The following is a 24867-nucleotide window of genomic DNA, read 5'->3' as shown; positions in this document are numbered from 1 at the left end:
TGGGGTTAATGGAGAGTGAAATAAGATCAAATATATAGAACATTTGTAAAGATGCCGATTTCTAGACCAATTTCGAAGCTTAGACTAATTCCGCCGGGTAGGCCTTATACGAAGTCGAGTTTTAAATAAGAAAACCCCACCCCAAATTTTGAATTCGGATCTGGATAGTTAAAATTTCAACATTACCATATGTGATTATGTATAGTAATAAGTATAAGTGCAAAAAAAAAATGGGCTCTATTTTCATTACTAGCTCTGGCCCAGCTTAATATTTAATGTCATATTTCAATGAATAGGTGCACTCTCCGGTGACACTAAGTAAGTATTTATCTTAGACAAACGCAGATTATTAAAATCACTGATTTGGCTTGAAACTAATTTTGATTGAGTAACCGATATTTAACATAGCCTATATATATATATATATGTATTTTCAGAAGTATTTTTTCTCGATGTTTTTGTATGTGACTATTTGTGCTCCACCACTGGCGCCAAATTGGATCCACTAGAGAACAGTGTATTAACATACGAAAAGATGTTACAATTCAGTAACTTATTTGTTGTTTATATCACTGTGCTCCACTGGTGCCAAATCGTGTCCACTTGAGCACAGTGTATTAACATACGAAAAGACATTTAAACTTAAGTGACTTTAAATTAGGTCCACTTGAGCAGAGTGTATCATATGAAAAGATATTGAAACTTAAATGACTTTATTTCTATTTTATATCACTGTGCTCCACTAGCGCCAAATTTGATCCACTTGAGCACAGTGTATTAACTTACGAAACGATATTAAAAGTAGTGACTTAATTTCCTTTTTATATCACTGTGCTACCTTAGCAGCTAAAGTTAATAAATGCATAAATGGCGCTCCGTAGAGAAGTAGAGGATGCTCCAGTCGCCAGAATGACGCTCTGAATATACCTCACTACGCCGGTTCCGTTAAATCACATGACACGTGGAGAGCCTCGATTTGACCTTACACATGGCGGCCATAATTGGGCGGTAGCGCGATAGTAAAAATTGTGTAGGGATTCGGTGCCTGACAAGGTGATTTTACGAAAAGTACTGCATTCAGAGGACATATTTTATCATTTTGTAAGTAAATTAGCTACATTTGTGATATGTGTTGTTGCTAATGTATATTTTAAAGCTCAGATTGAAATGGTTAGTCGTTAGTCAATACACAAAAAACACCGGAACTACTCGACTTACTACTAGGCCCAGGCCTAGTACTACTGCTGCAGCAGCATCGGGTTGTGTCGAGGGAGGAGAGGCGGCTGTAGATTGTCCGGCGATCATCACGTATCGATTGAACTCTAGGCCTAGCTACAGGACTAGCCTTGCCTTGGAAGACATTGGTTTGAACCTTCTCCGCCTCATTTGGTAGGCCTAGTGTATTTCACAACACGTATAGGCCTACTCTTCTTAAATAACTTGTATTGTTGTATAGAAATAGCATGTTACTTTGAATCTTTTTAATGCGAATAATTTTCATTATTTTATTATCAGGACCCTTTTTTTTTTGGAATGTTTTTTTTAAGAACACGCATACAGTCTACAGAACCCAGTTTTTAGGTTTGAGGTAATTTTTTCACGTAGACAAATTTGCTTCACCTTAATAACAAAAGTAGGCCTAGGCCTATAGGTTACAATATGCATGCACAAAACCAACACTTTATTTAAATGCACAAATAAATTATTAATTAAACTTGCTAGGCCTGCCGTCTACTTGGAGTCTGTGTGTGAGGCTGGACACCAACCTACAGTAGTAGTAAAAAAGTATTATGTTACAATTATTATTATTATACACTCCCATACTGTATGTCTTTATATTTTTTCCGGTACTACAATTTATTTCGATAAAAATTGTTCTAATACAGTAAATCTACTCCATTACTCAGTCTACTGTATTCCTAGTCATTTTTCAAAATTTGTCGTCATTATGTTATCTTTGTTTACATCTTTATGAAGCATCAAAGTGACCTACAGTAATAAAATAAGTAAACAAATCTCATCCCAAACATACAGTATATTACATACATCATATCACATACAAAATTCAGGTCAATCTCTTACAGTATGTTAAAATACATGAGTCATACTTTTTACAAATTTTGAAATTAGAATAAGCCATTACAGTTGAATCATTCAATTTAATTTGCAATTTTAAACTTAAATTAACATATTAGTATTTTTCAACCTGTATTGTTTATTGGATATGGGATGTTCTTTTCTGTAATTATAAGTACTGTATCAAGTAAATTATAAGTTATTTACTGTTGTAGAATTAATGTAATACTTGGGTAGGACCAGTTTTGTTGGAATGCACCAAGGGTTTTCCCTAGAACTATTCCTTACCCCTACAATACAGCATAGTATTGTTCTATCAAAGTTTTTCCCAGGATTTCTCTTACACCACACCATTGTCCTACCAATGGGTTTCCCTGGTAATTTTCCTTACCCTGCAGCACACCATTGTCCTACCAATGGGTTTCCCTGGTAATTTTCCTTACCCTGCAGCACACCATTGTCCTACCAATGGGTTTCCCTGGGAATTTTCCTTACCCTGCAGCACACCATTGTCCTACCAATGGGTTTCCCTGGGAATTTTCCTTACCCTGCAGCACACCATTGTCCTACCAATGGGTTTCCCTGGGAATTTTCCTTACCCTGCAGCACACCATTGTCCTACCAATGGGTTTCCCTGGTAATTTTCCTTACCCTGCAGCACACCATTGTCCTACCAATGGGTTTCCCTGGGAATTTTCCTTACCCTGCAGCACACCATTGTCCTACCAATGGGTTTCCCTGGTAATTTTCCTTACCCTGCAGCACACCATTATCCCATCAGCCATTAGCTGCCAATTAATGTAATATAGCGATGCAAGGTTAAGACTGATCAGATAAGTACCTGTTGTACTTGGAACCTTTGATTGCCTTTTCAGAGTACAAAACTATAAAAAGATTTGAAGATAACTTTTAGACACTATACAGTAAATTCGTTCCAACCATAACTAAACATTAACTGGTAAAAGCATGATTGTCAAAATGTAATTTTAATCCATTCTGAATAACATTTAAATAATTACCTTGGCTTAAGACCCGATTATTTTAATGAGTTTTGTTGTAATTGGAGTTTAAAACGTGATTTTAGTATTAAAGTAGATTATTATATTAAGACGAACGTTTCACATTTTACAGTTTATGTGGACTGTCAATCGATGTCACACTTATTTTATTAACTGTATATTGCAATAGACTTTCGTATACAATACTGTACATTAAGGTTTGGCTATGTACTACCGTACAGTGTTATTGTTTTATATTATTCACTTACTACTGTATTTTACATTTTACACCGAATTAAAACAAGCAAGTATTCAGTTGCCTGGGATTAAACTATTGACCTTTATAACTCTGATGGACAGCCAACTAAGTAGAGTACACTTTTTAAAAAATAGCAAAACTTTTTATAAAAATCACGTTTTCAGCATTGTTAATGCATGATATTGCTAATAATTACTTTATCTTAATTAAACATTACTGTATTTTTGCATTAAAAAAAATGTGTGTTCTCAAATCTGTCCAGGCCATAACATCTTTTCTTTATGAACTTCCTGGGTGTTTCCTAGAATTTGCTGTGAACTTTGACACAATTGCTACAGTAATGTTGCTTTTTACCTGCACAGACATACTAATTACACCTCATTAGGTATCTGTGTAATATTTATAAGGCTACACACTTATAAGTATGTTTCTTTTTGTCATTCTGATTGCTAGGTTTCATCAATCATAAACCATGCCTGCCGTGAAGGGAGATGGAATGAGGGGTTTGGCTGTCTTTATATCGGACATTAGAAATTGTAAGTTAATAATGGATCTCTTGAGAGGCCAATGCTAAAGTTTGTAAAGGTACAGGCAAACCATAGCATTCTTGTCCTTTGTGCCCAAATATGGACATGATGATGTCATATCACTACCATATTTGGGTATATCACTACTGCTGTATATGGGGAACATCATACTTTTTATCAAACTAGTTTGATAGTGTAGACAGAGCTTAACAAACCACTGACTCAAGGGTTTTAGGATTCAAGAAGCGTAATCAACACAACATTAGATTAAGGTAGTAGCATATTAATGGGTGTGTCAGTGCAACTACTGTACATACAGGTCGAGAATCTAGAGGTAAAGGTGGTGATGGATTTAAATAATTTATCTGTACTCTGTTTTAATACTATATCCTTTGTTTCATATAATGTATCAAATACAAAAAAAAATCCAATCTTATATTTTGTTTTCATTTTGTAGGCAAAAGTAAGGAAGCAGAGATCAAAAGGATAAACAAAGAATTAGCAAATATCAGGTCAAAGTTTAAAGGTCAGTATACATTGTGATAGCATACATAATTAATATCAATAGAAAATCTGTCTACAAAAGGTGGTAATTGTTGCTATGATTATTTAAAATGCTTTTTTTTAATTACAATTACATATTGAATATTTAAAATATTTAGTATCAATGTTTAAATGTGGTTTAAAAAAAGTTAATTCACTGTTTTGATGACAATTTCTACCTTAAAAATCAAATAAAATAAAACATTGACATTAATTTATTACCCATTTTTTTTATTCTGAAATGCGAGTGTGTTTAATTTTCCTTTTACTATAAATAGAAATAAGCACATTTAAAATATAAATGCTGATTTTCAATGTAGCCGTATTCTGAAAGTCAATGTCATTTCAAAATAAGTTCGCTTTTGATTTAATTTGCAAGATACATTTATGAGGTAGTTTAATGTATTTTATGTTATTTTTATGACAACTTTATAGCTTTTTTTGATGGTAAATTTCATTTCAAAATCAATTCCCCAATGGCATTGAGAAAATGAATCCAGCAGCAGATGACCTCTGACCTTGCTTGAGCTTTGCCACTTATCTTGGATTAGTAAGCAGGTCTTGTAAACCGGTCTCAGCCAAATGTTAGCTGGCTAGATAAATACACATAGTCTTTTAGTCTAAATGTTCGTTCGTAATTTAAATGTACTTGCTCCGTAATGTAATGTGAATTACCACGTGACGGTAAATTACCTTTCAGATTGAGAATGTTGAATTATTAATTATTTTTGTCAGTTTGCAATCATGATGAAAATGTACAGTGATGTTATAGTAGTACTGTATGTTCAAAGTCCTTTGAAATGTTGTGAGGAAATCTTTGCATCCAAATCAGGATTTGAACTTACAGTAGAACTGACATGGTATCTACAGACCAGCACAACTACTAATTTTTATCAAAGACAGATTAAAAGGTCTTTGAATGAACAATTAGATGTTTATATTACTGAGTGTAGTTAAAACCTTTATTTTATCATTAGTTTAATCCTTTGTAACACCAACATTTTAAATGATCAAATTAACCTATTAGTGAAAAAGACAATTGATATGCAACTCATCTTGCGCGATATTCATGGCATATTATTAAACTTGTTTTCATTTCATATACTTTAAGTAGTGTTGGATTGATTTTTTTTCAACTGCATGCTGGCAGATTTTAATATGTGATGACAGAGGATCTACTGCAAGTCCTTTAGTATGCATACCTCAGTACAATACAAGTTTCCAAAACTGAGAGAAATTAAATGAGGTAGCACATCCCATCCTGCCTAGGTCCATAGTTACCGCAAATCAAATGATCCTATTACTGTAATGTCCCAGCTGTCTATGTGTACAGTACAGTATGTACTATTGTAATTTATGTTCCTATCCAGAGCTCATACATTCATAGTGATAGTGATACTGTACAGTGTGTGATTATCTAAGATAAACTGAGATGAGAGAGAAGAAAGATTTCTATGTGTACGTAAAAATCAACCTACTGTACAATCAGAGCTCATTGATTGTACTTAAGCTCTATCTACACTATAACACTTGATGTGAATGTGATGTGCCCTTATATTGACATGATGATGTCATCCAGAGCTCATTGATTGTACTTAAGCTCTATCTACACTATAACACTTTATGTGAATGTGATGTGCCCTTATATTGACATGATGATGTCATCCAGAGCTCATTGATTGTACTTAAGCTCTATCTACACTATAACACTTGATGTGAATGTGATGTGCCCTTATATTGACATGATGATGTCATCCAGAGCTCATTGATTGTACTTAAGCTCTATCTACACTATAACACTTGATGTGAATGTGATGTGCCCTTATATTGACATGATGATGTCATCCAGAGCTCATTGATTGTACTTAAGCTCTATCTACACTATAACACTTGATGTGAATGTGATGTGCCCTTATATTGACATGATGATGTCATCCAGAGCTCATTGATTGTACTTAAGCTCTATCTACACTATAACACTTTATGTGAATGTGATGTGCCCTTATATTGACATGATGATGTCATCCAGAGCTCATTGATTGTACTTAAGCTCTATCTACACTATAACACTTTATGTGAATGTGATGTGCCCTTATATTGACATGATGATGTCATCCAGAGCTCATTGATTGTGCTTAAGCTCTATCTACACTATAAAACTTTATGTGAATGTGATGTGCCCTTATATTGACATGATAATGTCATATCACTACTATATTTTGGCACATCACACTTTTTTTTTCAAACTACAGTAGTTTGATAGTGTAGACAGAGCTTTATGGAGCCAATGTACAATACAGTATGGTAAATAGAGAAGAGAGATAGTAAGAAGAAATCTACAAAATTTCCTTTGGACAGGTGGATAACATAATTTAAAATTAATTTTTTAAGTATAGCTGAATTTATTTCCGTAGTATTTGAGAATATGTTATAGTTGTCTATACAAATGAACGACGTTCTTCTTAAGTGTTAGGCACAATGCCGCCTACTTCCTCCCAGTCCATTTTTACTGTTAACAACTTCCTTTACTTGTTATATATGATCACTGTGATACTTAGTTCTAAGGTCAGCTACTGTTTGATACAGTACATTGGGTTTAATTGAGTAGTTGATTTTGATATAGGTTGCTGCACAGTAGTACTGTAGATCTGGTTGACACAGCCTAGCAGTCCCAATGGTCATCATACAGTAGCAGTCTAATCAAGACAATGTAACATGATAATGTAATAGACAACATGACAATGTTGTGCTGTGCAAAACCTATGTTGCATTAGTATTCACAAAGCTGATTTTTTTAACAAGCCTGTCAAAAATTACTAATTAAAATTATGGCTCTATCAAAATCAAATTATGACCATCATCCCAAATTTTCTGATGAAAGGAGAACAATTTAACCATATTTTATTTGTTTTGATACGATTACAATAATGCCACATACTGTAGTATGTTTTATTGTAAATAGTTGATATTCAAATATCATGCAATCATGGGATTTGACAAGTACAAATATATTGATTTCTTTACAAGATGCGCTAACTTTGACCTTTACGTTGGCAATAATTAAAATTACACGTGGACATCTTATTTCTAAAGTTGTAAAATGTTGCCTGTTTGTGGATTAATTTAATCCCAGCCTACCCCAACTATAAATCTGATTTTCTACTGTAACTTGTCAAAATAAGTTGATCCCCAAATAATGACATGTATAAAAAATACCAAGTTCATGCTACTGTACATTAAACCCGCTGAGGCTGAATGTTTAAATTTGTATGAATTTATTGAAATATCTGACATTTTGTAGCTAAATCACAGATGGTACTGTTATTGTTAATGGTACTATATGGCTCTTTTTGCAAAATGTATTCCTGATTGTATTAACATTTTCATCGATTATAGTAATAGATAGATATTCCTGAATATGAACCAAGCATTTATGTTATCAGTAAAGCATCATCAGTATAAATGTTCAAATCAAATTTTGTTTTTATGACCAAAATCTTTAATTTTAGTATGCATAGTAATTAGCAATTTGTTCATATTATTTATTGAAATTCCTGAACATCAGTATATGTGACATTTTGAATTTACTGACGTATAAAGCCATATCAAAAACGGTTTGTAAAACATAATCTATTTTTTGATAAGCATAATTATCCGAGTGTGACGTACGGCACATAGTTATTCATCAACAGCCCAGCTATTATTATTACTGTCATAGAATATTAATAATTCTAAGTGTTAAATGAATTAAATGTCATTGTCCGTCGTACTTTTTTACTTTAGTGTTTATTGCTGTACAATACAATATATTTAAAAGCCTTTGGTGGCGGTAACACTTAGAGTTTGTGTATGAACTATTTATGTCATTGAGTGAAGTACAGCCCTTAATTACAACCAACCAACCAGCTAAATAGACATTATATTTCTACGTCTACCCTCCCCCATCCACCTTCACTCGCTTTCCATGTTTTCCATGATTTGTTTCCATTTTTTTTGTTTAGTAAGATTTTTATGTTGTAGCCATTGTTAGTAATATTTTGTTGTATATAAAAGAATAATGGTGTCCGAGTCGGTAGCCCTTTTTTAGTGATTAATGAAACAAGCAATTTTCTTTGTAAATTCTAAAGCCAATAAAATATTTTTAAATCTAAGTCATTGTCTAGTCACCACAGTAGAATTGTTAGATTAAGCCATTAATGAATCATCAACATAAACATTCATTTTTATTGTTAACAATTTGTGAATATTATTAAACAGACTGTATCAGCTTTTGACAGCGTTTCTATTGTGCACTCACCTTGCTCTGCTAAATTATTTTATAATTTAGATTTTTGTAGTAAAGTGGCAATTTATTGATTTTTTTTTTTAATATCATAGGTTTGTAATTTATTATATTAATATAATAATATACATTGATAATCAAATTATGATCATTACATTAATAATCACATTATGATCATTACATTAATAATCACATTATGATCATCATTACATTAATCTTGTTTAATTATGGTACTGTATACGGTTTTTATTTAGGCTGGTTTTAAATTTTGATTTAACATTTTTAAGAATTATATTTTTTTTTTATATTTAACAACATTTATTCAACATTTAACAGTTTTATCGGTTAGATACACAGAAGCCAAAGTGGCTTGTCTTTGTGGTCTCATGCATAAACATAAAACATAGACGGACGCATTACATAACAAAAAAATGAAATTTTGAGACAGAAAAAAAAAAAAAAAAAAAATAATAATTGCATAATTAATAATATACATTAATAATCATATGATCATTATTTACATTTTATTATGGTACTGTACAGTTTTTAATTAGGCTGGTTTTAAATTTTGATTTAACATTTTTAATAAATATTAGTCAAATCATAATTGCTTGTCCAGATTGCTGACTCCAGATTTCATCTTATTAAAATTCACTCAGAGTCAGACCAGCACTTAATGAAATGTAAGACAATACGAATGAAATTAATATCTTGAGAATTTCAAACTCTTACTTCTTAAGATGCTATCATAAATTTTGAGGGGGCGATAAATTCTCATTTTGGCGTAGAATGTCTTATAATACTTTAATGTGTTTATGGAGTGAATCTTATTTCACATTATCATATTCTATTTCCAATAAAGCAATTTCGGTTTTCAATTTTCCGGTTTTGTCTTGCTTCAGTGATTTTATTTATGCTTCAGTGGTTTTATCCACGCTTCAGTGATTTCAGTCATGCTTCAAAACAATCAGTTTTGCTTCATTAGTTCCAAGAATCGTTATTTAAAATATTTATCTTTTAATTATTTAAATGCTTTTTAATTAATCAAATCTCTACAGAATTATTTTAATTGAGTGGTGATACTGTAATTACTAAAACGATATTGATATTTTGGTTTTATTTTTTATATACATTTTTTTCTAGGGGATAAGACGCTAGATGGATATCAAAAAAAGAAATATGTCTGCAAACTACTTTTCATCTTTCTTCTTGGTCATGACATTGACTTTGGACACATGGAAGCTGTTAATCTGCTAAGCTCCAATAAATACACAGAAAAACAAATCGTAAGTTGTGATTGGCAGTTTTTTTGTGAGATCGTCCAGACTACTTATTTCATTAATTGCATATATGTACATAATTTTTACTTTAGGGGTAAAGCTCTGTCTACACTATCAAACTTTATTTGACAAAAAAAGTAGTTTGATAGTGTAGACAAAGCAATAGACGCACATAGCAAAGAGTCGCAACTGTGTATGTGTTGCAGACTCATCTTAATTTGCCAGAAGCGGGTAGCATAACAACCAAAACATTGAGAAATTCTCAACCGCACTTCATTTTGGAAACACATTGTGTACGGAAAACTTATCTTTACTAGTGTTTATTTACCAGACAAACCTTAAAATGATATTTATTTATTCTTTTGACTGGATTGCATTTTCAGTAACGTAGTACTGCTTTTCAAAAAGATTCAGTTTCAAGGTTTAAAGGCAAAGACAAGTTTAAAACATACATAACTTATATAATTGTAGCTTACAGTAAGCAAACAAATTTCCATTTTAAAGTGGACCAAAAGATGTCTTGAGTCTTAGTCTTTAATGTTAATGTTTGCGTCCATTGTAGGGATACCTATTCATATCAGTTCTTGTGAGTGAGAGTAGTGACCTGATGCGACTGGTGATCCAGAACATTAAGAATGATCTTAACAGTCGTACACCAGCTCATATCAACCTTGCTCTTCACTGCATCGCAAACATTGGCAGCAAAGAAATGGCAGAGGAATTGGGCAAAGAGGTGCCAAAGTTGCTTGTCTCTTCGTAAGTTTTCCATTGTTATTCCTGTATTTTTTTTCTCCTCAATAGCAATGTCTAAAGCGCTGTCTACACTATCAAACTAGTTTGACAAAAAAGTGTGATGTGCCCAAATATGGTAGTGATATAATCAAATAATATCATTTCCATATATGGGCACATCACATGATTTCATCACATAAGGTTTGCTAGTGTAGACAGAGCTTTAGAGTAGCAGTCTTGCGGTCAATGTATGTGTCTAAAAAACATATAATGTTCTTTTTCAGTGATACAATTGATGAAGTTAAACAAAGTGCATCGTTGTGTTTGTTACGGTTGTACCGTACGTCCCCATCATCTGTGCCGGTAGGAGAATGGGCTTCGAGGGTCATTCACCTTCTCAACGATCAACACATGGTAAGAGATGAAACAATCCATTACAAATAAAGTGATTCTGACGTTGAGGAGAAATCGTTATGGTACTACTATGCCTGTCTTTTGATTGGATGATTGTGTATCATTTGAAATGGGACCTTCTTTTCTATTGAATATTGAACACCATTTTGTGAGGCTTTATAGTTGGTATTGCTATCTACACTATCAAACTTTATGTTACAAAAAAATGTGATGTGCTTAAATATGGATGATATAGAACTACCATATTTAAGGATATCAGTACCATATTTGGGCATATCACACTTTTTTTTGTCAAACTAGTTTGATAGTGTAGACAGAAATGGGGCTTTATAGTTGGTATTACTGCTGCTGAAGTACTAAATACTAATTTTTTATTCTATTTTCTTTAGGGTGTTGTTACGGCAGCCACGAGTTTGATCCATGATTTAGTGCAGGCTAACCCAGAGGATTTCAAAGGCTGTATCTCATTGGCCGTATCAAGGCTCAGCAGAGTAAGATCCATTGTCAATGTTTGTTTAAAGCTCTGTCTACACTAGTTAGTTTGCCCAAATATGGTATGGTTAGAACTTTGTAATAATAATTCCAAACCTTGTTCTATTTTTAGATTGTTACATCATCATACACAGACTTCCAGGATTACACATATTATTTTGTACCAGCACCTTGGCTGTCTGTCAAACTTCTGCGTCTACTCCAATGTTTTGGTCCGCCGGATGACCCAGCGGTCAGAGGTCGTCTCAACGAGTGTATGGAAACTATTCTCAACAAAGCACAGGTATCGTATATTTATCGATCATTTTTGTTATTGTTCCTGATCATAATCATAATCGTTATTGACATCATTATCAACATCAAAATTCTCAACATTTGTTATTTCGAATTATGTATTTGATTTCTTTTTGTTGTATATTTATTCAGGAACCGCCCAAGTCTAAGAAGGTCCAACATTCCAACTCCAAGAACGCTGTTCTCTTTGAAGCTATTAGTTTGATAATTCACCACGATAGGTAAGTTTTGTTTTCTCCTAGATCTTGTTTTTTTTAACTCCACTTCCTTAAGCCTCAAACGAGACTTAGTTTATAAGCATGATAAATTATAAAATAGTTTATCCATCCTGTAATTGGTAAGTTACTCACTGTTGAATCTGTATGAAATAAAAAAAAACAATATTTAAAAATGCATGTGGTAGCTACCATAATGTAGCTACTCTTTATTTACTAAATATCTCAATCCATTTTTCATTTTCAGTGAACCTAATTTGTTAGTGAGGGCGTGTAATCAACTTGGGCAGTTCCTACAACATAGAGAGACAAACTTAAGGTAGTTCTACCTTCATTGTTTTATTCTATGCCTAACATGGCATAAGATGTAGTTTAAAGATGTATTGTCCCCCTGAAAAATAATTCTTAACATTTTTTTTTTCATTTTAATGTCACATAAATAGTTATCCACTTAACGAAAAATTTGATTGAGGAAAAAATTATTTACCTGAAAAAACTGTAATTTAAAGCAAAAAAATAGTCAAATTGGCTGCCAGCTAATGGAATTTTTCTTCTGCGGAAGTGATTAACTTTATTAAAACTACAAAATAATAATAATTAATCATCATTTTTCATGTTTTTGGGGGACAACACATCTTTATTGCAAATATGCAAAATGATTTATTTTTCATAATAATAAACATTTTGTGACATTTTTGTTTACAGGTACCTTGCACTTGAGAGCATGTGTTTATTAGCGTCATCCGAATTCTCACGAGAGGCTGTTAAAAAACATCAAGAAACAGTTGTAACTGCATTGAAGGTATTCCATTGTTTCTCAATTGTTATGTTAATTAAATGTCTCTTAAGCTCTGTCTACACTATCAAACAAGTTTGACAAAAAAAGTGTGATGTGGCCAAATATGGTAGTGATATGGCCAAATATGTTAGTAATATGACATCATCATGTCCATATATGGGCACATATTTTTGACACATAAAGTTTGATAGTGTGGACAGAGCTTTAGAATTATAACTTTTTAACCATAGATCCTTCAAGAAAGTGTATTCTTAATATCCATTGTAAATCTGTGATATGGGGAAAAAATGTTTTAATTAGACTGGCACTGGTTTCTAAAATATATAACCCTTTTTCTCGTTTGCCTAATAGACTGAACGTGATGTGAGTGTACGACAACGAGCCGTTGACTTACTGTATGCTATGTGCGACAAAACAAATGCGGAGGAAATAGTAGCAGAAATGTTGAATTACTTAGAGAGTGCAGACTATTCCATTCGGGAAGAAATGGTCTGTATACTTTGAATTGAAATTAAAAAGACCAAAAAACACTTTTAAAAATACTGACAGCATCATCATCAAGCGGATGTATCTGAGATATAGTTCACAATTCACCGCCACAATCTTTCTTCATTGTTTGATTCCATAGGTCATAGGTCATGAATAAATTCTGAACAAATACTATAAGAACTATCTTCTTTCTTTGTAGGTGTTGAAAGTGGCCATCTTAGCAGAAAAGTTTGCTGTAGACTATACTTGGTACGTAGACACAATACTTAATCTAATTCGAATAGCAGGAGACTATGTCAGCGAGGAGGTGTGGTACCGAGTCATTCAGATAGTCATAAACAGAGACGACGTCCAGGGCTACGCAGCTAAAACTTGTTTTGAGGTACTTTTAAAAAAAATTATTTAACGTAATTAAAAGCTTTAAGTAGTCTAGGTTTTAAGTTTAAAAAAATAATAATGATTGTAATTAATTAATAACTAGAGACTCATGGCTAGTTTTAGGCATAGCTACCATTAATACCAAACATTCTTTTGGACTTCCTAAGTTTCTGATTCTTTGAAAGTCTGTTTCTGAATAATAAAGATTTTTTGTTGTTTTAGGCTCTTCAGGCACCAGCTTGCCACGAAAACATGGTAAAAGTAGGAGGGTACATCCTTGGTGAATTCGGTAACCTAATTGCAGGTGATCCCAGATCCAGGTTAGTTTATAAAAGTTTTAAAAAGTTGCATAAATAAAAACTAGTAACTTCAATGAACTAAAATGAATTATAATGGCAAAGGATATATTGTTTGTATGTTAGATCCTAATTTTAATTTCATAGTGCTCCTAGACTAGAACACTGAATGATTTCAAGATCTGTCTACACTATCAAACAAATGTGATGTGCCCATATATGGACATGAAGATGTCATATCACTACCATTTTTGGGCATATCACTACCATGTTTGGGCATATCACTACCATGTTTGGGCATATCACTACCATGTTTGGGCATATCACTACCATATTTGGGCATATCACTACCATGTTTGGGTATATCCCTACCATATTTGACTCTTGCTTTTATCTTTCAGTCCTTCAGTGCAGTTTGAGCTCCTTCATTCCAAGTTTCATTTATGTAGTGCTCCTACAAGAGGCCTCCTGCTCTCTACGTATATCAAGTTTATCAACCTCTTTCCAGAGATTAAGCACATTATTCAAGATGTAAGTTTATTGAATCACAAAATAAATTATATTAGTGTGTGTTATGACCGAGCGATTAACACAGTGAAACCGTAATCCCTAGCCATAACATCGGCAAGGGTTTGTGGCTCACTCACTCAATGGTTCTGGTGGTAGAACGAGTCTTCTCAGATAAACACTGTAAACTGTAAGTCCAATGTACACATCTAGCTGACAGTGGCTGCATGTGTATTATTATTATTAGTATTACTAGTATTATTTATTTATCATAGTGAGTTACGTTAAGGTTTTCACAGGCTAGATTAGATCAAGTAAAAACATAATTTAAATTCTTTTTTTCTTGCAGGTTTTGCAAACTGATAACCAACTAAGAAATGCAGATGCTGAACTACAACAGCGTGCTGTAGAGTATCTACAGCTTTCTAACAGGACAAGCACAGAAGTTTTGGTAAAACATTGATATTCAAATAGAATAGAAAGTAGAATACATAACAAAGATGCAAAGTATAACAAATTATAGCATAAAAACACATTGGCCACCCCTATAACAATGACATACAGGAGGAAGGCAGACAACAAATTATAGCATAAAAACACATTGGCCTCCCCTATAAGAATGACATACAGGAGGAGGGCAGACAACAAATTATAGCATAAAAACACATTGGCCACCCCTATAAGAATGACATACAGGAGGAGGGCAGACAACAAATTATAGCATAAAAACACATTGGCCTCCCCTATAAGAATGACATACAGGAGGAGGGCAGACAACAAATTATAGCATAAAAACACATTGGCCACCCCTATAAGAATGACATACAGGAGGAGGGCAGACAACAAATTATAGCATAAAAACACATTGGCCTCCCCTATAAGAATGACATACAGGAGGAGGGCAGACAACAAATTATAGCATAAAAACACATTGGCCTCCCCTATAAGAATGACATACAGGAGGAGGGCAGACAACAAATTATAGCATAAAAACACATTGGCCACCCCTATAAGAATGACATACAGGAGGAGGGCAGACAACAAATTATAGCATAAAAACACATTGGCCTCCCCTATAAGAATGACATACAGGAGGAGGGCAGACAACAAATTATAGCATAAAAACACATTGGCCTCCCCTATAAGAATGACATACAGGAGGAGGGCAGACAACAAATTATAGCATAAAAACACATTGGCTTCCCCTATAACAATGACATACAGGAGGAGGGCAGACAACAAATTATAGCATAAAAACACATTGGCCTCCCCTATAAGAATGACATACAGGAGGAGGGCAGACAACAAATTATAGCATAAAAACACATTGGCCTCCCCTATAAGAATGACATACAGGAGGAGGGCAGACAACAAATTATAGCATAAAAACACATTGGCTTCCCCTATAAGAATGACATACAGGAGGAGGGCAGACAACAAATTATAGCATAAAAACACATTGGCCTCCCCTATAAGAATGACATACAGGAGGAGGGCAGACAACTGAAAACAAGTTTCTGTTACCAAAAAGGTTCTGACTGCATTTATTTTTGACATACATTATAACTTAAAAGTGTGTTTCAATGGGCAAACGGGATACAGAAATTAGAATACTAATGTGATAGAATGGATAATAAAAATATTAATGTAATTTTGGCATGAATTCCTGTTCTTGAGTAGAATCATTTTGAATTTTTGGACATATCCATCAAAAATCGTAAATAACAATAATTTAACTCAATATTCCCATAGGCAACTGTTTTGGAGGAAATGCCCCCATTTCCTGAAAGAGAATCATCACTGCTTGCTAAACTAAAGAAGAAGAAACCATTGGGATTCCAAGAAGAAGAGAAAACAAAATCAAAAGCAATGCCAGGTGTGTCAATTAACAACGTCGGCGGAGAGAGCAGCACGGATGACCCCACACCACAGGTATTTTTAGAAATTTTAATACACTTTGTAAAAGATTGTAGATATATGCGGCATAAAGAAAAATAAGATTTCTACTCTCATAAGAATTTGTTTAATTTATGTTCACCGTTTTGTGAAAAAGGCCTATACTACCTACCAACTACATTTGCATTGAGGCAAATTGTAACATTCTGGTATAAATTAAATTAAAATATTAAATACATTTACACCATAGTAAGATTATTTGTTATTTATGTTATTGTAGATGCAGCAACCACCATTGCCAACTGCGCCCCCAGCGTCAATAGACCTTCTCGGTCTTGATTCGCAGCCAGCATCACTGAATGCCGCCCCCACCACTAATAACTCATCATTACTTGTTGACATGTTCGGCAGTCCCCCGAGCGCGCCTGCTTCAGTTTCAATGGGCGATCCAAATACTTTGTCGCCTGGTGCTGAAGAGAATTTTAACAAGTAAGTAAAATATTATTTTTATTTCATTCACATCCACCAGCGGACACAAACTTGCCAATTACAGGATGGATAAAATATTTTATAATTTATCGTGCTTATAAACTAAGTCTCATTTGAGGCTTAGCGAGTGGAGTTGAAAGTCATTATTTACAACCCTGGCACTATGTCAGGATTGTTGACATTCATATATTATTATTACTTAATTGGTGATATTAGTTTAGTGCCAATTTGATTATTTTTTTCTTAAAGATTTATCTGCAAGAACAATGGGGTACTGTTTGAGAATGAGCTTCTTCAGATTGGTGTAAAATCTGAGTACCGAATGAACCTTGGACGAATAGGTTTGTTCTTTGGTAACAAGACTAGCTATCAATTCACAGACTTCTCAACTGTAGTTAGCTGTCCGAACGATTTAAGGTCTAAGATCGCTGTTCAGTCTGACGATGTTGGTGGTACCATCGACTGTGGAGCGCAAGTACAACAGATGATAAATGTAGAATGTATTGAGGACTTTTCAGATGCACCTAGAATTAGCATTTCATTCATGTAAGTGATTATCGCTTTAAGCTCTGTTCACACAATCAAATTAGTTTAAATTGCCCAAATATGATAGTTATATGACATCATCATGTTCATTTATGGGCACATTATATTTCATTCATGTGAGTGATTATGGCTTTAAGCTCTGTTCACACTATCAAATTAGTTTGATTTGCCCAAATATGGTAGTTATATCACAATTGACATCATCATGTCCATATATGGGCACATCACTTTATTTTGTCGCATAAAGTTTGATAGTGTAGACAGAGCTTTAGGTTATATACAATTGTTTGTAAGTTCAAAAAATATTTGGCAATTTCTTATTCTGTTTTTGTTGTTGTTTATTTTAGGTACGGTGGTTCAAAGCAATTTGTAAATCTTAAAGCTCCCGTCATGGTATCTAAATTCTTTCAGCCTGCAGAGATGAACTCCGCTGATTTCTTTTCCAGATGGAAACAGCTTAATATGTAAGATACAGCTAGTACATTTGGGAAGTACTAACTCCTAAGCTTGACTGTGATTCCTTAATCTAACAGTTTATTTTTATATCTAGATTGTTCTTTTTTTATAAGGTTTAGCCATAATAATGAGCCTTTTCCTTTTGGTTTTTTCCCACCATTTTATAAATTGTATTCTCTTATGACATCATATGCAATTTGGAAATATTGTTTGTTGCCATTAATTTTACAATTGTAATGCTTTTCTTTTCAGCCCATCTCAAGAAGCACAGAATATTTTTAAGGCAGCCCTTCCAATGGACCGACAGGCTAATAATGCTAAGGTAACAATTAATCAAAATTGTACGTGGTAGTTGACTTGAGTACTTGCTTTATCTAGGTTTTATCCAAGGAAAGAAATAATCAGGGTTGTGGGTAGTTGTTGAGTAAGTTGGCTTGAGTTCTGGCCTTGATGCTTTATCTAGGTCTATGTCTCTATCATCATCTGGACAGTAGTATTTTATTTTGTCTTATTTATGGACAGGATTCGTCCCGCTATATAATATTTATTTAATTTATTTAAACCATATTTAATGAGGGTGATCCATCCAGATATTGCTGATCATTTGGGACCCTCAGAACAGATACAATGCACAAAATACAACACAGATATACTTATTTTACAGCTAATCGGCTTTGGTATGGGATTGTTGGAAAATGTAGATCCGAATCCAGATAACTTTGTATGCTCTGGTATCCTAAAAACAAGAGAGCTGCAGATTGGTTGCCTAATGAGGCTAGAACCTAATGCACAAGCTCAGGTAAGTGGTACTTTTGAAAATATTTTCTTACTCAAGGGCTATCTTTGCTACGCATCCCCATTTCTGTTAAGGGACCAAAATCTTTCGTTAAATCGCAGAAGCATTCTAAACAGTTGAGTTTTTCATGTAGTTCCGTTTTCAGCTCTAAACACCAATAAACACTCTTTTTTATATCGAGCTCCTAATGCTTAATTTCCTTTCTTTGCGGCAGTTTCCCTCTCGTCTGTATTTTTTATGTTTGCTATCACCTTGTAAAGCATGTGCAATATTGCTGTGAGGCCACAAAGTGACATGTGACTGTTTTTATAAAATAAAAGATTAAACACTTAGTCTTCCCTAAAACAATTCTGAACAATACATCCAGTTAAACACTTAGTCTTCCCTAAAACAATTCTGAACAATACATCCAGTTAAACACTTAGTCTTCCCTAAAACAATTCTGAACAATACATCCAGTTAAACACTTAGTCTTTCCTAAAACAATTCTGAACAATAAATCCAGTTAAACACTTAGTCTTCCCTAAAACAATACATCCAGTTAAACACTTAGTCTTCCCTAAAACAATACATCCAGTTAAACACTTAGTCTTCCCTAAAACAATACATCCAGTTAAACACTTAGTCTTCCCTAAAACAATACATCCAGTTAAACACTTAGTCTTCCCTAAAACAATACATCCAGTTAAACACTTAGTCTTCCCTAAAACAATACATCCAGTTAAACACTTAGTCTTCCCTAAAACAATACATCCAGTTAAACACTTAGTCTTCCCTAAAACAATACATCCAGTTAAACACTTAGTCTTCCCTAAAACAATACATCCAGTTAAACACTTAGTCTTCCCTTAAACAATACATCCAGTTAAACACTTAGTCTTCCCTTAAACAATACATCCAGTTAAACACTTAGTCTTCCCTTAAACAATACATCCAGTTAAACACTTAGTCTTCCCTAAAACAATACATCCAGTTAAACACTTAGTCTTCCCTAAAACAATACATCCAGTTAAACACTTAGTCTTCCCTAAAACAATACATCCAGTTAAACACTTAGTCTTCCCTAAAACAATACATCCAGTTAAACACTTAGTCTTCCCTAAAACAATACATCCAGTTAAACACTTAGTCTTCCCTAAAACAATACATCCAGTTAAACACTTAGTCTTCCCTAAAACAATACATCCAGTTAAACACTTAGTCTTCCCTAAAACAATACATCCAGTTAAACACTTAGTCTTCCCTTAAACAATACATCCAGTTAAACACTTAGTCTTCCCTTAAACAATACATCCAGTTAAACACTTAGTCTTCCCTAAAACAATACATCCAGTTAAACACTTAGTCTTCCCTAAAACAATACATCCAGTTAAACACTTAGTCTTCCCTAAAACAATACATCCAGTTAAACACTTAGTCTTCCCTAAAACAATACATCCAGTTAAACACTTAGTCTTCCCTTAAACAATATATCCAGTTAAACACTTAGTCTTCCCTAAAACAATACATCCAGTTAAACACTTAGTCTTCCCTTAAACAATACATCCAGTTAAACACTTAGTCTTCCCTAAAAAAATACATCCAGTTAAACACTTAGTCTTCCCTAAAACAATACATCCAGTTAAACACTTAGTCTTCCCTAAAACAATACATCCAGTTAAACACTTAGTCTCCCCTTAAACAATACATCCAGTTAAACACTTAGTCTTCCCTTAAACAATACATCCAGTTAAACACTTAGTCTTCCCTAAAACAATACATCCAGTTAAACACTTAGTCTTCCCTAAAACAATACATCCAGTTAAACACTTAGTCTTCCCTAAAACAATACATCCAGTTAAACACTTAGTCTTCCCTAAAACAATACATCCAGTTAAATACTTAGTCTTCCCTAAAACAATACATCCAGTTATATTCAGTTCTAGGATGAATGTGTACCTCAGTTTGACTTGATAAAGCCCAAATTTTTATTTCAGATGTACCGTCTCACATTAAGAACAAGTCGTGAATCTGTATCGAAAGAATTGTGTAGATTGTTAACAACGCAGTTTTGATCAAATAGCGCCCCCTATCCCTTTGTGAAACCAGTGAACAGAATCCGGCACAGCTATTTGCACGTTTGTAGTGATAAACTTCGTTTCCAATACACAACTCGAAATGATGTATTCAATTTCATTACTTTGGTAACATTTCTCTTGAACTAAAGTTATTGAATTGTATGACGGGGATTGCGACGTAAGAATTAAATGAAATGATTAAAATAGTGATTGAATGAGCGTACATTTTATGTGTATTAATTGTGTAGTATATTTTAAAAATCTAAATTGATGTTGTATTTGAGTGTTACAGATAGTATGTAGTGTTATGTTGTCGTAAACATGTATTTCTTATAAAAAAAATAAAAGAAAGTATATTTTTCTCTCTCCAGATTCAGGATTATTCATAAATACAAATCTTTGTTAATCCTCATCATATCACTTTATCCCTCTTGATACAAATCCTTGTTAATCCCTCTTGATACAAATCCTTGTTAATCCTCGTCATATCGCTTTATCCCTCTTGATACAAATCCTTGTTAATCCTCGTCATATCGCTTTATCCCTCTTGATACAAATCCTTGTTAATCCTCGTCATATCGCTTTATCCCTCTTGATACAAATCCTTGTTAATCCTCATATTTTTTATCACTCTTGATAGCCACAGTATTGTGGTCTTAATCCATATTATGTCTGATTTAAATCTTTTTTTAAATGTAATGTAGTGTATGTCCTCTGACGATTTGTTTGTGTATTGATTTACGCTAACCGCAGCACTTGTTGTGTAATCAAACAAAGGCCCTCGTCATATTATTATCTAAATAATTAGCATAATCTTAAGGAAAACAACATTCAACAACAAAACAGGCAACAATTATAAAAGTTCATTAACAGATTTTGAAGGATTAGTTAAAGAAATAACATTGGTTTATGGAAAATTGACAAAATTGGAAAATTGACAAAATCCAGCTAAAAGTTAATAATAAAGAATATTGATTAAAATACAATAATATAATCAAAATTAAGTTTCCTTATGAATGGTATGATTTGTAAAATAAATGATCAATTTTGTAAAAATATAAATATCCGTTTAAAAAGCGTAAAAAAAATATAACAACAAAGTTGTGATTGAAATGTGAATTTTCTTTTTTACTTGTTTTAACAACTTCAAAGCAAAACCAAAATACAAAAAAAGAATCTTTCCCAAAAGTGTTTGAGAAACTTATTTTTATATAGTTAATGAATTTGAGTTTTATTTGTGTCATATATTATTTCTATATAATTTCATGTTTGTAAAATCTAAACAAAAATGTGAATTGAATATACAGGACAAATCTATGTAAAAGTAAATGAAAACAGAAATAGTTTGCGGCCATTCCATAAAGACATCATATACATTTATTTTTGGTCAAAATTATTGATATAAAAAAAAATTAATATTATAGATTATTGATATACTGTACTATTATTGCATTATTCAAATTATTGATATCATTGTGATATTGATATTACAAATATTGATATCATTGTGATATTGATATTGCAATTATTTATATCATTAAAGTATTGATATTATTCCATTGATATCATATTAATATATCATTTTAGTATTTGTATCAATATATTACTGATATCATTATGGTATTGATATATCGTTATGGTATTGATATCACTATATTATTGATATCATTATGGTATTGATATGCAATCATTATGGTATTGATATGGTATTGATATCAATATCTTATTGATATCATGGTATTGATATGATATGGAACTAATATCAATATGTTATTGATATCATTATGGTATTGATATGATATGGTACTGATATCAATATGTTATTGATATCAATATGGTATTGATATCAATATGGTATTGATATCATTTTGGTATTGATATCAATATATTATTGGTATGTTATTTCACATACAACATTAGCACATTTGTTTTTATGTATTAGTAGAAGTAGTAGGAAGACGTGGCTAGAGATATTGTATATAACATTGTACTAAGAAATTTTAAATAAAACTGTATTCGCTGTCATATATTGAATGCTCTATCATATTTTTTTTGTAATATTGGTATAATTACTATATTATCCCAGTTCTTTGTATACTGTACAATTGAATTTATTATTATTATCATTATTATTAAGATTGTTATAGATATAATCATTCTAATCGTCTGCCATATCCTGGACGTTCAATCTTTGCTAGTTTAATTAACATTTTTTTGCTGTCAAAATGATAAATAATTTTTGTTTCGGCAAATTACTGATGATAAAGACAATAGCATTATATTTACCACGGCAGTACTGTACCCAGACAATGTGACAAGAATGTAGTTTTTTGGGTGAATTTCAAAATGATATCCTGGCAACGAAATATTAATATGTTGTCAGGATGTTGCTATAATTTACAAACAAACGTATTGTAAACAAATGCAAAAACATATTGTTTGTATGAGAGCGCATGCGTTCGAAAAAATGTCAATTAAAATATTTTGTGCATATTTCTGAATACGAAAAGATAGTGTATTAATTGGATGGGCCAAATAGTTACCTTGCCTCATGATTGATGATATCAGAATTCATATGTAAAATAAAAATAATACAAGAATATCCCAAAAACTTTGCTGTGTTTCTTTATTCAAACTGTGCATTGAATTCGGGTGGTGCAGCAGTTACGTTCGTACTTCATAGCATCCCAATGAGATACTTGCGAAAATAAGTCGTATACGATGTTTATATTCTCAACTTACCCTATATTAATAATGAACTAGTCCAAAAGTAAACACGTCTTGCGTTTTACAACTTTATATCAGATAAGAGCAACGCGTTTGCGTCAGCATCAGAAAGATCAGACAATAGTTGTTTTACGCGCCATGATAAGAAGACGACCAAAACGTCAAATAAAAATAACTTCATAAAGGTTGGGCCGCCGGTCGATCTTTGACAGAATCAGACGATAATGTTAATGTAAATTGATGGCGGTGGAGAGAAGAAAGCCATTCGTCTTAAAGCACTCTATTGAATCAATCTTGCAAACGGTAGATGCAGACCGTCGAATATGTTCCCCATCTGGCGTTGGTCACCACTATACGCCTACTTATGATGCATCTGGTTCTAGTCGATTGCAATCGGACCAATTTGCTATCGCAGCTCCGGTTGGAAATTACGTTAATACTGACACCACCACCACAGGACCAGTAATAAAGACAGTAGTCCTAGAGGATGTCAATTCGAGGGCGGCTATCAAAGATGACGCACAATCTGAAGAACTCGACTTCGTCTTAAAGGATTCCAATGTTCCCATAGGAGCAGTGAGGTGTACCGAAGAGCAAGAAGCGGTCCCCACAACATCGACCACAAGCCAGGGTGACCAATCCACGTCTTGCAAATTACCAAAAGGGCAAAAGATGGATGTTGAAACAAATAAGGTTGAATTTAAATATTTCTCGCAAACGTCATCAATATCATCGAAAGTAGAGCTACCGTTCGGCGGCACCAAACAAGCTTCAAGTAAAGGTAGGACAGATAGTTTCTTGTATTGATTTCAAATACGTGACATCATTAGAGACACGCGCGTACAAAGACTGATAACAATTGTACGGCTTTTGTACGCGCGCGTTGATATGTTACATTTTTATCATAAACAGGAGTAAAACCTTTTTTTTTCATGTTCGTTTAGTTATGGATGTGGCACAGTCTTTGTCAACAAATAAATAAGCATACATCCATGTTATCATAAATTAATTATATCAGTTTATGGTGGTTAGGCGTCAGTCTTAGCTAGTGCACTAGACTTAATCATAAAATAATTATGGTATTATTAGGTCTACATTATAAATTATCCATTTACTACAATTGTATAACGACAGGTTTTATCAGTTCAAATATTGATGCTATAAAACGTAATAAATAGTAGATAAACGCAAACCGCGTGAGAAATAGGAACATAGTGTGTAGGTGATGAGAGCTTTGAGTTCATAACATAAAACGTAATACATACATAAGCTGACATTTGCCTGTCACACTAAAAAGAGCTCTACAAACGATGACATGT

General features: G+C 33.0%; 1 protein-coding gene across 1 annotated transcript; it reads left to right on the top strand.

The window, feature by feature from the left end:
• The first annotated feature begins 995 nt into the window (after nt 1-995).
• On the top strand, nt 996-23421 carry LOC140053877 (AP-2 complex subunit alpha-2-like). Its single transcript, XM_072098610.1, has 23 exons — nt 996-1101; nt 3787-3869; nt 4318-4386; nt 9829-9971; nt 10528-10721; nt 10982-11111; nt 11501-11602; nt 11716-11886; nt 12030-12118; nt 12360-12431; nt 12818-12914; nt 13263-13400; nt 13600-13782; nt 14001-14098; nt 14476-14605; nt 14931-15032; nt 16334-16513; nt 16758-16966; nt 17216-17512; nt 17860-17976; nt 18221-18290; nt 18633-18767; nt 20741-23421. The coding sequence occupies exons 2-23, from the start codon at nt 3806-3808 to the stop codon at nt 20816-20818; spliced, it is 2868 nt and encodes a 955-aa protein (XP_071954711.1). The 5' UTR covers nt 996-1101; nt 3787-3805; the 3' UTR covers nt 20819-23421.
• The last annotated feature ends 1446 nt before the right edge of the window (nt 23422-24867 follow it).

Source organism: Antedon mediterranea, chromosome 7 (genome assembly GCF_964355755.1).
Source record: "Antedon mediterranea chromosome 7, ecAntMedi1.1, whole genome shotgun sequence".
In the NCBI taxonomy this organism is placed as follows: domain Eukaryota; kingdom Metazoa; phylum Echinodermata; class Crinoidea; order Comatulida; family Antedonidae; genus Antedon; species Antedon mediterranea.
This window is presented reverse-complemented; position numbering and strand designations above follow the sequence as displayed.